At 38.4% G+C, this 15587-nt stretch overlaps 1 protein-coding gene across 1 annotated transcript in view; it reads right to left on the bottom strand.

The window, feature by feature from the left end:
* LOC124972138 (AF4/FMR2 family member 2) overlaps positions 1-15587 on the bottom strand; it is a 183836-nt gene that overhangs the window by 147329 nt on the left and 20920 nt on the right. The window contains exon 2 of the mRNA XM_047536373.1: positions 3219-3305. Within this exon, the coding sequence (XP_047392329.1) occupies positions 3219-3302 (84 nt within the window). The 5' untranslated portion in view covers positions 3303-3305. The remainder of the gene's footprint in view (positions 1-3218; positions 3306-15587) is intronic.

The following is a 15587-nucleotide window of genomic DNA, read 5'->3' as shown; positions in this document are numbered from 1 at the left end:
GCTTGAGAGGCTGAGACAGGAGGATTGCTAGTTCAAAGTCAGCCTCAGCAACTTAGTGAGACCATGTCTCAAAACAGCAGGGGGGAATTGGAGGTGTGCCTCAGTGGTTAAGTTCCCCTGGCTTCAATCCCTGGTACCAAAAATAAAAATAAAACCCCCTAAAACTTGACTTTGACCTGTGCATTTCTTTCATATACTTGTCATATATGCTAGAATAAAATGATGCCAAATTGTTTTCACAAACTTAAGTGAGACACTTTTAATTAATAGCCTTGAGGATAGTTCTACAGTTGGAGACTCCTGCAGGATCTATATTCTAGAGCAGAGGTCAGCTAACTCCTCCTGCTAAGGGTCAGATAGTAAATATTTTAGGGTTGGCAAAACATATGGTCTCTTTCATAATTACTCAACTCTACCATTATGGTATGAATGGGTGTGACCTGGTTCCAAGAGAGCTTGATTATAGACAGTGATATTTGAATATCACATTAACATTCATATTATTCACAATGATATACATTTTTTGTTGAAAAATTTAACCATTTAAAAATGTTTAAAACAACGGAATGGGCTATATTTTTGGCCAAACTCTTCTAGAGGATGTTACTGAAACTTTCCCTGAAAACATTATTGCTTCCCTTAACTCTGATAAGTATATATTTACTCCCTTCCTTCTGAGGGTTTCCATTCTCTATGAGAAAACATGGCCTGCATTTATTTTTTGTTGGGGGAGGGGGACTGGGGATAGAACCCAGGGGTGTTTAACCACTGAGCAACATCCACAGTCATTTATTTTTATTTAGAAACAGGGTCTTGCTTAATTTGCTTAGTGCACCTCACTAAATAAGTTGCTGAGGCTGTCCTAAACTCGTGGTTCTCCTGTCCCAGTTTTCTGAATCACCAGGATTACAGGCATGTGCCACCATGCCCTGTCTAAAAAATGGCATTTTAAATTTGGGATTGTTAAGGAAACACTTATATTTGACAAATTTTCAGTTGTATTATTTTTTAATAAGGTTACACAATCATAGACTATTTGACCTAAAACTTGACTGGAATTTTAAGGTCTCCAGATACATACACCACCCCAAGTACAGATGAGAAAACTGAGGCTAAGAGGAATTTGAACAGGACCACATGGCCAGCAAATGGAAGAACCAGGAATAAAAACATCTAGGACTGCCGTTCTAATTTTAGCATTTTGTTAGGCAAATTCTGTCATGGATATAGAAAAATGATGCTTCCCAGGAGGATGATGTCCCCCAGTTCTGGTCCAAGGACAGAAGAATGGGCAATCACCCATTCCGCATATTTTCTGGAGATTGTCATATTTTGGAAGATGCAATTTGATCTTGGGGGTCTAAATCTGTGTGAGAAAAAACACACCGAGAAATTGGTGTCAGAACACATGGATTTAAATACTGATTCCTTCATTTATTAACTGAGCGACCACAAGCAGATTATTCAACTACTATATGACTCAGTTTCCTCCTGTATAAACTAGGGAAGAGCAAGTTTTTAATCTCTGTGGGTTGTAGTAAGTATTGAAATATTTGCTGTATATTAAATGCTTAGAATGTGGTAAGGATAAAATACTACAATTCTGATGTTATTATATAAGATGTAGTTTTCCATCAAATCAACATTTTGACAAGAATCAAATGAAACAAAGGAGTGGATATGTGACCATCCTGTTTTTACCCTTTGATCTCACTTGCTTCTATCTTTATTGTGAAGTTGATGGTAGCACAGGTAATTGGCAGAAAATGCAAGTCATGCCTGATTTCAAATTGTTCACATGCTACAAAAGCCCATTTAAACAGTCAGTTCTTTTATATATACTTGTAAATGTCAAAATTGCAGCTTGCACAAATTATCTCCAAAATAGGAAAACCCAGATGAAAACAATGCAATTGCTGTCCAAGTGTTGGATTCCATGTAGAAATGGATGGAATGCTCTCCATGCGGGAAATGCTTGGGAAAAGGATATCAAGTCCAGGGCAGCCTAAGGAGGGAGAGTGAAGCTTCAAGAAGGAATTACACACACTCAGACTGGGACAGTAAGGTTACTACTCACTGAGTTCTGAATCTTTTTGAAGGAAAGAGGGGAAAATTAAGCACAGTTTAGATCAGAATTATTGTCAAAATCATAGACCTAGAAGCTAAAGGACCTGATTAGTTATTTCTCCTTTTATGAGTAAAGCCCAAATTCTTAGTGTGACTTCCATGGTCTTCCACAACAAGGTACTCACTTCCCCAGAGTTCATCTCTCTCCATTGAATAATCACAAAAACTCATACCCACAGGTGTCATACCATGATCTCTCATCTTTCCATGCCATTGCTAATGCTGCTGGGCCATTTTCTACCTGCAAGAATCCTCAGCATCCACTGCATGGTTCCACTTCCATGATGAGCACCCCCTTTAAGCCCCAGGAGGGTTGCACACTTTTTAAAGCCTCACATTCTTTATGAAAACCTCTACTATGTACACTGCTTTGTTCTTTACCTGAAAGAATGTGTAGGGCTTTTCTTCATTCCTAACTTTTAGAGTATCACATGCTTTCAGTAATGATTTCTGAATAAAGAGGTGAAAGGAAGAAAGGCATCAAGGCATTTTTTTCTTTTAAAGTGTATTATTCTTTTAAAGAATTTTAAAGTATAGAATAGCCACATGTATTCAGACATTTTTAAAAAACTGATGGTGATAAATTGTTACTGGAAGCAGGGAGAGAAAAATATATTCAGAATTTGACAACAGAACTGTAGAAGAAAAAGGTCTGTCTCTGTGATAGGCTGCTTGATAAAGATCTGTCTGCTCTTGAGTAAGGACTGGAAGGTGATATATAAAAATGAAAACTGATCCATCAGAGTGAAGAGAATGGTATTTTTTAAACTAAAATTCATGGGTTTGTTGGTTCATCATCTATTTGGTCCTCCTTGAGGGATAAGCATATCCTCCTTTGATTCATCAGCTCTGGACACAGTTATGTGAGCAGTGGCAATGCATAGGTAGTAGGATATGCATGCCAGAATCTGGATGTAGGCTGTCTTCAAGACCCGCTTTCACTAAAAAATATATTTATATTATCATCTTGAGGGGCAAGGGAGAATCTAGATTTTATGGCACTAGAAGACTAGGGCCTTTTTATCCTTCAGAATCTGATCAGAAGATTTTGTCATAATGAACATAAAGGAGAATGGAGGAAGAGAACTGACCTGTCCTGGGATGGAAAATGTGTTCTGCTCAGAGTTTCCAGGAGTATGCATGGCAGTGAGAGGAGTAGGCCAGGAATGGGTCATCTCCTGATAAGGAAAAACACAGCAACTTTATTTCTCAGTACTTAGATAATCAAACCCCTTCTTGGCACTAAATTTAGTAGATCCTTTATAAATACTAAAAGGACTCACTTAATTGGCCTGATTTTTTTAAGGGGAACCTAAAGTCATTCAGTCTAATACCTACTCCACTCCATTTCTCAAAGCCTATCTGCAAAACAAAGGGCCACCCAGCATCTGCTTGCACACTGCCAACAATAGGACACTCATTGCTGCTTGAAGAAGCCTATTCCATGCAGAGACAGTCAGATCACACTATTCCTCCTGGTTGCAAGCTAAAAACCTATTCCCTGGGAACTCCTACCTATGTATTGTACTTTGAAGCTGTACAGAACATATTTCCTCCTTCTTTGGTATGACAAGCCTTCTGCTTTGGAAAGAAACAGTCCTATCCACTGGTATTGTCTCTTCTCCAGGCTGAGACATCCTCAGCTTGCTCCTTCATTTATTGGGAATCTTCAATTTTTCTTCCAATATTCCACATATACATTCTGTCAGTATCTTAGGTGCTCCCAGCAGGGACTCCTGATTGTCCAGGGCTCTTTTAACTCAGACTTTTGTTCTAGGTATAATCCTCCAGCTACAGGGAGGGTGGCACTATCATTATCTTCAATCTGGATACTCTGATACTCATCTTCTGATGCAGCCTAACAGTTAGTGACAAGATTATGTACATGCTGTTGATTTTTCCATGCAAAGATGAGGTGACTTAGCAGAATTCTTTCCCATTCAGAGAGAAAGATATGTTGTGATTGGTAGCTCAGTTCCACCAGGCTATCCACACACTGTATTTGTGAGTTCAAGTCTCCAAACAGGAAAAGCCCCTCAGGCTCCCTTCCTGTTATCAGCAGGGGAACCTTCTCAGGTCTTTCAAACACTCAGTTTTAAATGAGGTGCTGTTCAAATCTTGCTTGAGTCTTAGGGCACATGGCCAACAATGTTTTACCCTAAGAGCAAGGATAATTGAATCACATGCTCAAAACCCCAGCAAAAGAGATGATAAATTTTGTGAAGCAGGAGGGAGTCAGCATGTGTTGGATTCATCAAACATTTTCATATATAAACATTAAACATAAAAATTAATGTAATGATGGAAATAAAGGAGGGCTTCAGAGAGGGGCAGAGGGGATCAAAGTTTGTGAAAGTCTTTTTTTTAATGAGTAAGTTACATAATACTTTTTTCCATTTTTATGGGTAACATAATTAGTCATTTCAAAGGTAATATTAATAAGAACTCTCAGGTAGCACTAAAACATTTTTTTTTCCTTCTATAATTACCTAGTTCAAAAAGAGTCTTTGATGTATGAAGAGCTGTAATGCAAGGAGATACTTCACAGCTTCATTCACAGTGGCACCGTTGAAGCAGAATTTGTAAGTATTATTCAGACAAGCGCTGACACAGATTGAATTTTACCCAGTGCTACTTTAAAAGGAGGAGGTAAGTACATTAAAAATGCACACAAGATTTAGAGGGGATGCTTAACCTACTTAAGAGATAGACTATTTCCAAGTGTTTTTGAGTTGTGCATTTGTATCCAATTGATAGAATTCATGACAAATACCACTTATGTATTCATTGAAACTTGCCCCAGAGTAACAACGTGACAACAGTTTAAAGCAGAATTCTAATTCTGTCTTTAAAATACTCAATGATCTCTTAAAATTTAGGTGATTTTTCATATGTCGTTTAAAAATTACAGTCTTTTTAAACAATTGATGCCTGGAATACTGGATATCCATATGTAGAAGAATGAAACTAGATCCCTATCTCTCACTGTGCACAAAACTGAACTCAAAGTAGATCAAAGGTCCAGGAATTAAACCAAAAACTATGAAACTGCTGGAAGAAAACAAAAGCTCAATACTCCAACATATTTGCATGGGCAGTGACTTAATAAGCTCCTAAAGCTCAAGGCATAAAACCAAGAATTAATAACTTGGTATAGCAACAAATTAATAACCTTCTGAAGAACAAACAATTAAAAGCATGAAGACAGCCTACAGAATGGAAGAAAATCTTTGCCAGCATGGTTCCTCATAGAAGATTAATATCTAGAATATATAAAGAATTCAAAACACTCAACATTAAAAATCAAATCAATAAATGGGAAAGTGTTATAAACAGACATTTCTCAAAGGAAGAATTGCAAATGGCCAACAAATATATGAAAAAAATGTTCAACATATTTAACTATCTGGGACATCTAAATTGAAACTACACTGAGACTTCCTTTCACTCCAGTTAGAATGACAGTCATCAAGAACACAAACAACAATAAATGCTAGTGAGGAAGTAGGAAAATAGATCACTTATACACTGTTGGTGGTGGGATTGTAAATTAGTAACCATTATGGAAATCAGTATGGAGGTTCCTCAAAAGACAAGGAATGGAACCACCCCACATGACCCAGCTACACCACTCTACAGCATTTATCCAAAATAATTAAAGTCATCACACTGTAGTAATACAAACACACCCATGTTTACAGAAGCACAACTCACAACAGTCAAGATACAGAACTGGTCTAGGTGTTTTTCAACAGATGAATGGATAAAAATATGTGGTGTATATAATGGAGTTTTACTCAGTCATACAGAAGAATGAAATTATGTCCTTTGAAGGAAAATGAATAGAACTGGAAAACAAGGTACAGAAAAAAGTCAGACTCAGAAAGTCAAGGGTCATATATTTTCTCTCATATGTGGAAGCTGGAGAGGAAAAGGTTAAAAAGTAGAGATATCTCATGAAAATGGAAGGGTGACAAGTAGAGTAGATGAAGGAGACCAGGAGGAGGAAGGAGGGAAGGGAATGGAGAGGTATGCCTTAAGCAATCAGATGTTTAGTTACATCTCCTTACACCACTGGTTTTAGAAGTGTGTGTCTGGGTTCACTAAAAGGTGTTTCCAGTAGAATGAATCACTTCTCAAAGGTTGACCTCTTCTCCCAGGTCCTCTTTACTGATTCTGTGGTAGGATCTGATTATCTTGAATTGCCAGCAAAGTACACCACCCTGCTGGCTGATCCACATGGAACTGCATGCTTTTTTTTTGCATTTTCAATTACAAGTGATTGTCTATATTTAAAAATGTGAGATTTCATGAAACAGCTCACTGAGTTGATGTTATCACTGATGCATTTGATTATGGTAGGGAGTTTGCAGTTGAAAGGATTATAATTTCCTGAAAGTATATCTTCAGCAAGGTACTTTAAGCTCTTTCACATCTCAAAATTAGTTAGACCTATAAGGTGTAGCACACCTTCCATTGTTATTCTTTTCATTAACACTTGAAAGATATTAATCTATTTTTATGTTCTTGTCTTTGCCAAGATAAGGACACCTATGCACCCTTATACAATTGCACTACTCTTTCACCCAATCATAAGGTAGGGATGAACAACTGTTCCAAAAGTGTTACCAAGGCTTTTATGACTGACCACAATGCTAAACTCCTGTATTAACACTAAGCATTACTTCTCCTTAAACAAAAAAATATGCACATATACACACATTTAATATTGGTCTGAACATCCACAAAGAAACCCTCCTTCATCTCTGAACTCCTCTGATCCTTCCCAGAGAGAGAGATAAGGCAGGGATTCAGATCCCTACTGGACAATTATGATGGAGATTGTGAGAGGTGAGGTTGCTTACACATAGCCTTATATTTAGTTGTAACTGAATGGTGGCCAGTTCCAAAGTACACACTTCCCACTATAGCAAATGAGTCTCCCCTTTGAAAGGTTGAGCCACATGGTTAATGGAGAAATGATCAGGTAATGATGTTTTATTTTTTAGTATTTGACAAATAATGGGTTCTACATGTGATAGAACACTCTACATACTTCCCAACAATGACTGACACTTGTCTTAATCTGATATCAAGACTCTAAAGTGAAACCCAGAAAAAAATCAAAAAAGACCCAATTTTCCACTGCACTATACATACCATGGGTCATGGCTAGGACTCTGACAAATCAAAAAAACCTTGTAAGTAGCCCTGCTTTACCCAGTTGAGGCATAGAAGCTGTGTACCCCAGCAGGCTTTGGGGCAGAATACAGTCTGGTGTTCTAAGCTTTGCTAATCTCAAGTGCATGCCACACTCATCTAACAGTGTTGTTTGTATGACTCCATATTAAGCAACTAGTATGTTGTCACAAGCATTGTTTTATTCAACTTTGAACCTCCAATGCCTATTATATACTAATTAATCTATCTTTTTATACCACAAACTAAAGAGACAAGATTTAGCATCACACCTGTTTGACAGAGGATGAATCAGAGATAGGATTCTGAAGAACCAAAGTGACTTGTCTAAGACTGCACAGCAAATGTCAGGGTCTCTCTGTTCTACTAATTTTTTACTAAGTGACTAGTGTGTGCCAGTCACTGGGATATAGAAATGATCAAGTTCTTTCCCTGGAAGAACTCACTCTTCTTCACACACTAAACACCTCGAGTGAGCTGTATAGGTGCCAGGAGCACAGTTGCAAGAGGAAGTCATAGTATGAAGCAACTGGGAAGTCTTCATAGCAGAGGTGAGAGAGAGAGAGAGAGAGAGAGAGAGAGAGAGAGAGAGAGAGAGAGAGGTCCTTTCTGAGACTCATATTATACCTGGCACACAGTAGCTTTTCAAGCAAAATGTGTTTAGGTTAAACATAAATATCAATGTTCTTACCTTCAAAGACTTCAAACTTAGGATGTAATTATAGCAATTTTTCAAATGTCTATATCCTGAATGGCAATGCTGGGGGTAACTCCTCTATTCACTATTGTTGTTGTATGGTCAGAGGACTAAGAATAACATAGGGTGAGCTTGACTCAATTTGAACTCTGTGTGGAGATACCTGAATGACCGTGGTCAAGTTGCTTGCCCATTCTGAGCTGCAGTTTTTCCATCTGTAAGATATGAGCTTTGGCTTGGATGTTTTCTAGGGTTTCTCCACCTATGGTTGTTAATCTATAAATCTACGTATTCTGTATATGTAAGAAGCCTGCCACAAGAGAAAGAAAGCTAATGAGTGTGCCAGGGCTTGGGAAACCATATAGAGCTGTACACATTTAAGGCTAATTGCTGCTAGCCCCAGAACCACAGCTGCAGCATTGTCAGTATGAGCTGGCAAGCATCCACTTAGCAAGCAGGTAACTGAGGCAGTGTCCAGCATTCAAGAGAATAGTGGCAGCACACACCTTCCCACATTCCTTCTACTGACATGCCAAGAATGTAATCAGTGTACTTTTGGAAGTCTTTCCAAATTTCTTTGATTATGAATAGTAAGTGTGGACAGTTGAAGGTTTGCAGATAGAAGGAAAATAAACCCATGAAATAAAGTTGAACTTATTTCATGGGGACTTGGAATTAAATTACTCTTAACTCAGGGTAACTGACCTTGGTCTCTGATTTCCTTGGGTGGGTCTTTTCCTTGTCTTTTCAAGGGAGCATACTCATAAAAAAGTACTATGACAGCAATATAAAAATATACAGTGGACATCTTATAAGCCACCAAACCACAGCCCAAGGATGTAGGAACATCAGCATCCTCTTCTCCAAAATTAATTTAAGCCTAGAAACATTGAGTCCACATATCCTATATATGTGAGTGAGGTTTCAGTATTAGACAGTCAAATCTGCTTCTTTTAGCTAAAGGAGGCCTACTCCAGAGAAAAGCATGTGTGTGGTAGGAGGGGGTGTTAGCTTACCAGAAAACCTAATTTATTTGAATAAATGACAGAACATTTGTATCCATGGGTCCTGACAGTTCTCTGAGGAGACACATATGGGAGATAGGTCAGTTAGGCATTAGGAGTACTCGGGAATACAGAACAAGGCTCTTGCAGTGCCCAGGAGGGGCTGCTCAGGGACTCAGCCTCAGGAGGGTATCAGTCAAATCATCGCTCAGTCCTCACTCCACTATCAATTGCTAACTGACCTGTGGGAATCTCTGTTCCTCCCTGATAGTAGGCAGAAGCAAAGCAGAAGTGTTAGCACATTATCTGCAGTCACAGTGGGGCTGTTCCTAGGAAATGGACATAAAAAAAAAAAGCTGGAGCAGGATTGCAACAGACCCACAAATATGGGGGAGCCAAGTAGATATTTGGGAGAGGAACCCTGGTCTGGCTGTGATCTGCATAGGAAACCACTCCCAGTGAGGTATCCCAAGATGCAGCCATAGTGCTCTGCAGCCAATGCAGAAACACTCAGGTCAACCTGCCCCTTTTCCCTCAAGAAGGCCTAGGGAGGATAAAGGACCTAGGATGGAGCCCTTTGGCCAGGGCAGGGAACTTGGCTCTTCCATATGAAATTTCTCTTGGAGGGCAGAACGTCATGGGGGAGGAGGTGCTGGTATCTTTCTTCTCTGGTCCCTCATAGGGTAGACCATGCATTTCCCAGAACTAGCAAGTTTTACCCTAAAAATACTCAAGCAATGTGTGCTCTCTGTAAGGCTCAAGTATCTTTTAATCCTGTCTAGAACACTGATCCTACTCAGAAAATGTGATCTTACTTGGTATACTGGGAAAGCTCTATGCACAAGGTGTAACTTGGCTTCAGTGAAGCATTTACCAAACCTTACCTAGAACTCTTGCAGTTCAGGATGCAGAAAGGTGCTTTATTATGCACTATAGTGGAATAGTTATACAAATGTCAGAGTAAGCAAGGTCAACTAAGCAGACATGTCCCTACAGACATATCATAGGTCTCTGTCATTATTAGTCCTCCCCTGATAACCCATGTTAATATAGTAATATTATTATAGTTAAATGATAATATTTAATAATAACATTTAATATTAATATTATCATTATTAATGCCTTACTTTTAGTCAGGTTCTAGTTGCAAAAATCACTCAAAATATTATCTCATTCAATCAATAATTTGAAAGAACATATATAATCTGCTTATCAGAATTACAGGTGATAATGGGCTATCAGTTGTCAAAATTCAGAAACATCTTGCAACACTGACCTGAAGTCAATAGGAAGAACTTTATCTGCAGTAAATGAAAACTGCAATTACAATTCACAAACCAAGTATAAAACTGCACAATGAGAAAGACCACCTAGCTTAACTATAATCCACAGAGTCAAAAACCAATTATATCAGTTGACAACCCCAAATTAGTTTGAGGGGTTTTGGCGGTCAAAAGAATTTTGGCAAACTCATATGACATTAAGTGTGGAAAGCAATAGTTCTTCTGGAAACTGCATGGAAAAGACCTGAACCCAAACAGAGGGCTCTATCTTGGAAACCCCACTAAGCAAGGGAGCGGGGTTACTATGATCTCTACTAGAATTCTGAGAGTCTGATAAGAAGAGGGAAAAGTTTATTCAACAGAAAAATGAGACCAATGGGAAGATTTGGGATCTGCTTTTGCACCAGGAAATTAGGCCTATGGGTAAAAGCTATTGGGGGACAAATTTTAGCCCAATCTAAGGAAGAAATTCCAATGATGGGAGGTTTCCAAACACATAGCGTACTTTCTTAGAAAGCAGTAAGTGAGAAACCCATGTCTAAAGGTGAGGTGGTCTCAACCTAGGATAATGGAGAAGAGGTTCCTAGAAAGGCAAGGGGTGGGGAGGTATGGACCAACGAATTTGCCTTCCTAATCAGTGATCATATGCTTGACCTCTATATAGACAACAATATACATGAGAAGATGAAAAGCTGAATCTTGATAAAGATAGCATGACATAGAAACATGGCTGACCAATTTAACCAAGGAAATTCATCATTCTTCCATGATTGGGGTAGAAAAGGGCATGGGAAGGGAACTTACTGTTTCACAGTGAGATAGCTACTATTCCAATATCTGAATGTTTGCTCAGCCCTTGGAAATTGTAACAACTCTGGAACCATAGACTTTACTGGGCTTGATCAAGAACTATTCCTGTCAAGCCATTCTAGTGGTCAAAACCTTGTTCAATTTAGTTGAATGAATATTCTTTTGTTTGACATCATCTTAGTACAGTCTCCTGAGATTGCATCTCTGATTTCTGTGGATGGTAGGGAGAAAGTATATGATCCACTGTTTTCACTGTTACATGAAGTAGAACTTCTTGAGCATGGTGTAAAACTGGGCCAACACTAAATGAAATCTACTAGACAAAATAAAAATATTTTTAAAAGATGACTCTTTTCAAATTTAACACTAATTTGTGATTTCATTGACATAGTATGAAAACCCTGGCAATGCTTCTTCAAATAAGTAGCTGACTGCTTTATTCAAACTCTTTAGTGCTGGCAATTGTTGAAGGGAATCTGGAAAATTTCCCCATTAGTCCCAGTACTGTACATGTGAAAAGTTCAGCTCATACTGGCAGCCTTCATCCTGACAACCCCCAAACTAAGGTTCCAGTGAAAAAGAACCTAATTATGATTTACAATTAAGAAGCACAGAGGGGCTGGGGGTATAGCTCAGTTGGTAGAGTGCTTGCCTTGCAAGCACAAGGCCCTGGGTTCAATCCCCAGTACTGCAAAAAAAAAAAAAAAAAAAAAAAAAGAAGAAGCACAGAGATCAGTACAACAAATTTCCTTTCACCCACTAAATGCAATGGGGATATGCATGGCCAGGTGTAGAACCTATCCACATGTAGAATCTATCCACGTGACTTCTTTTGGGTTTGTTTCTCCTTAGGTAGTCTACCCTCAGACACTCACCTTAAAGAAACACCTACAAAAGCAATAAAGGGGTAAAGACTCCAATAGCAATTTACTGAACAGAATTCAACCATATCCATGGGGTTCTGCACAAGGTTTCAGCAGCAGCACCTGAGGTCACAGCTCATGTCACCAAAGGGTTTGCCTTCTCCAACAGATGATTGTCTTGTAAATTTCAGTCCTCATCAGGAAATATGTCTAAATTAGGTTGAACCAGTCAGAACAGAAGACTGGCCAACCCACTAGAAAATGCTGTTAGATTGAACAGCATTAAATTCTTTGGCTTCTGTGGTAAAGGCAAAATTTGCACAAGTTCAGGGGTTAGAAATGTATGAAGTGCTCATCGAATGGAATGATGTTTCAAAGATCAGGAGCAATAAGGAAATCTAGTTAGAGAACTTTTGCTCAGTGGTTAAGGTCAGGAATCTGAGGATTCTGAGGTTTCTTCATGATTAGTTCTTACATTTTTAATCCTTAAAACTTAGTCCTCATTCTAAAACTAATTTTGATACAAGAATACCAATACTCTCTTCTGAAGTTTTTTTGGGGGTCTAAAGTACATCTTAATACTTTTTAGTTTTTAAAATTTGTTCTAATTAGTTATATATGACAGTAGAATACACTTTGACACATTATACATATATGGAGTATAATTTCTCATTCCTCTGGTTGTACATGATGTAGAATTATACCAGTCATGTAGTCATATATGTACATATGGTAATAATGCCTGAAATGTTTTCTCTGATAGGTGGATGCTAATTCATAATAAGCGGGGGAGGGTGGCTACAGAAGAGTAGAGTTGCTTTAGATTAGGTAGAGGGGAGTGAAACGAGTGGAGGGAGTATGGGGGTAGGAAGGATAGTGGGACAAATCAGGCATTATGATGGGTCAAAGTGCATTCTACTGTCATGTATAACTTATTAGAACAAATAAAAACATCTAAAAATATTTACGTACTTTAAATTGCTATGGGGTCTTTACCCATTCACTCATTGTCTTTGGAGGAGTTTCTTTGAGGTAAGTGTCTGAGGATAGAATGCCTGAGGAGAAACAAGCCCCAAAGAAGTTGCGTGGATAGGTTTCATACATGGCCATACATACCCCTTTATACTTTAGCCTCACCCCCAAGTTTTTTAACTTCACTGTTGTGTTGCCAGGATTACTGTTTCAAATTACCATGCAATCAATTACACCCAATGTCCATCACTTAAAATGTACTGGCTTGAGACACATCCCCATGATTTCATAATATTACAACCATTTTCCTAAGTGAAATGGCATGCCATATCCTCATAGAATGAGATATTTCTTTGCAATTATGTTTGACTTGTTCAGCTCCAGTTCATGCAAACCGAATTCAGAAAACTCATGCATGTCCATTGACTTCCAGCACCATATTTAATGATATACGTTTAATTTCACTCATTCAAAAATCATTTTTGAGTGTCTACTCTCTGCAAGGCATCTACAAGTCTGGAGTCTGGACTAGGTATAAGCACAGGGTCCAACTGTGCTAGGGATAGCTATAGTATACATCATTGGCTTTAGTGTAAGATAATGACAATTGTTAGTTATGATCAATGTAGAATGATAGGAGAGCAACATGGAATTTAACATGTTCCAGGAATTTCCAAGGGAGTTTTTGCTCTCCCACTGCTAAAGAGATAGGCAGTGCTGAGACAGCAACAGGGTCATAGTTTAGGAAGCCAGTTTGCACTAGAAGTGACAACACCATGCCAAGGGTAGCATAAGGATACATTTCCTGCAATCTCTGGTCTAAGCCTTTTCAAAGAATCACACAAGGCATTAGTATTCCATTTCTAAGGGGTGCTGTAGCTTTTCAAACATGATAGCTTTCTTGTAGTTTACACTTATCACATTAAGAAAAATGGTAATGAGGAGTTCATGACAACTGCTTTTAGAAGGAACAAAGCCTCAATTGCTGGGGAAAAAAGAAGTAATATCTATTTTCATGGAAAAAGGCCTCCAGTGAACAACTTGGCTGTATCTTTGCTCTCTCATTATTTCTGAGTTCAGTAAAATAAGGCACCAGGCCACTAATACAGCCAAAACTCTATCCAATATGATTTGCATGGAATTGTCTTGCCTCTGAAATAGCTATTTCAATCTTAGAATCACAGAATCACAATGCCAAGGGGATGAAAGAGAACTGGTTTGTCCCATTCACATAAAATTAACCAACAAATCTATCACAAGATGTCAAGTCTACTGAACACCCAATCTTCCCCCCACCCACTGACACCCTCCAATAAAAATAAAAATAAACCAACAGAGGCATCAAACTCTGAAGTAGTCTGAATTTAACAACATCAAAACACCCTTAAATCCCAGTGAAATTGATTCAGAAAGACCAATCTAAGGTGTCCAAGTCCCTAATGGACGGACTATTCCTGAATGCCTGGATAGTCATTCCTCTCCCCAGATTTGTTTTACTCTGCAATTACTCCAAATAATGTGAAGTAAATAGAATCTGTATCTCATATTAAGAGTGTCAAGAAAGCAGCACAAGTGAGAGTCATATCTTTTTCCTTAGGACATTTGACTGATGTAAAAAGAGAATATTCTAAATTCATTCTAATCACTCTAGGGGCCAGAGATGTGGATGGAAAACTTGAACCTATAGGCACTCTATAAAGCTCCAATTCTGTGTTAACATCAAGAATACAGGTATTGTTTTGCCTTGGTGAAAAGCACCACTAGCCATACAGTCTAATCTAGGAATACTTTTAGGTATGTAGATTTTGGAAATTGTGATTGTGAAGATACTATATACTAATATTTGTTAAATGTAAATCCAATATGATTAATACATTTTATTACTTACTCATTTCTTTAAATGAAAGGCAACACTTGATCATGCAGCCTATTATTAAAGTGTGTTTTATTAATAGTTTCCCATCGACATCTTTGAGGACTCCCATATCTGTACAGCAAAGCATTTGCCCACCATGAAGAAGAGCTGCACATTCAAACTGAATCTTCCCATCCTAACTGAAGCTTCTCTAATAATCCTGTGAGAATCCATTGCCCATGGATGCTTCTAAATCCTCTTTAAACCACTCTTTTTAGCCTATGCTATCTCTTGGGGTAACGAGATCAATACTTTTACTCCTAGCTATAAACTGTAAAGCAGCAAATAGATGATTCAAAAGAAACAATGTAGAACCCTTTGCTGGGAAAGTTCTGGTGGACAAATGTAACACTGAGATTGAGGTAAATAGTACACGGAGGCCTCTCCCCCATACATGAGCATGCCTCTCGCAGATATGGGGTTCACACTGTCATTTGTAATCACTTGGTAACTCTTGTCCAAAAGTCAACTGTCGACCAGTGGTTGAATGCTGGGTTGTAGCCCCGTTTTTCTTCCCAGTGTGACAGCACATTGCCTTCCACTCTCACAACTGGCTCTTGCTCATCCAGTCTGTCCTTTGTTTTGAAGAAGGAAAGCAATTGAAAAATTGTTTACAAAAAAGTCCTGGTCAAGGATTTGCTAACTACCCACAGAGACTGTTATATAGCTGACAAAATTCAACATGGTAGGTTCTCTGGGCTAATTAAACAAATGTGA

This window comes from Sciurus carolinensis, chromosome X (assembly GCF_902686445.1).
Source record: "Sciurus carolinensis chromosome X, mSciCar1.2, whole genome shotgun sequence".
Taxonomy (NCBI): Eukaryota; Metazoa; Chordata; class Mammalia; order Rodentia; family Sciuridae; genus Sciurus; species Sciurus carolinensis.
Note: the sequence above shows the minus strand (reverse complement) of the source record. Positions and strands in the feature narration are given on the sequence as shown.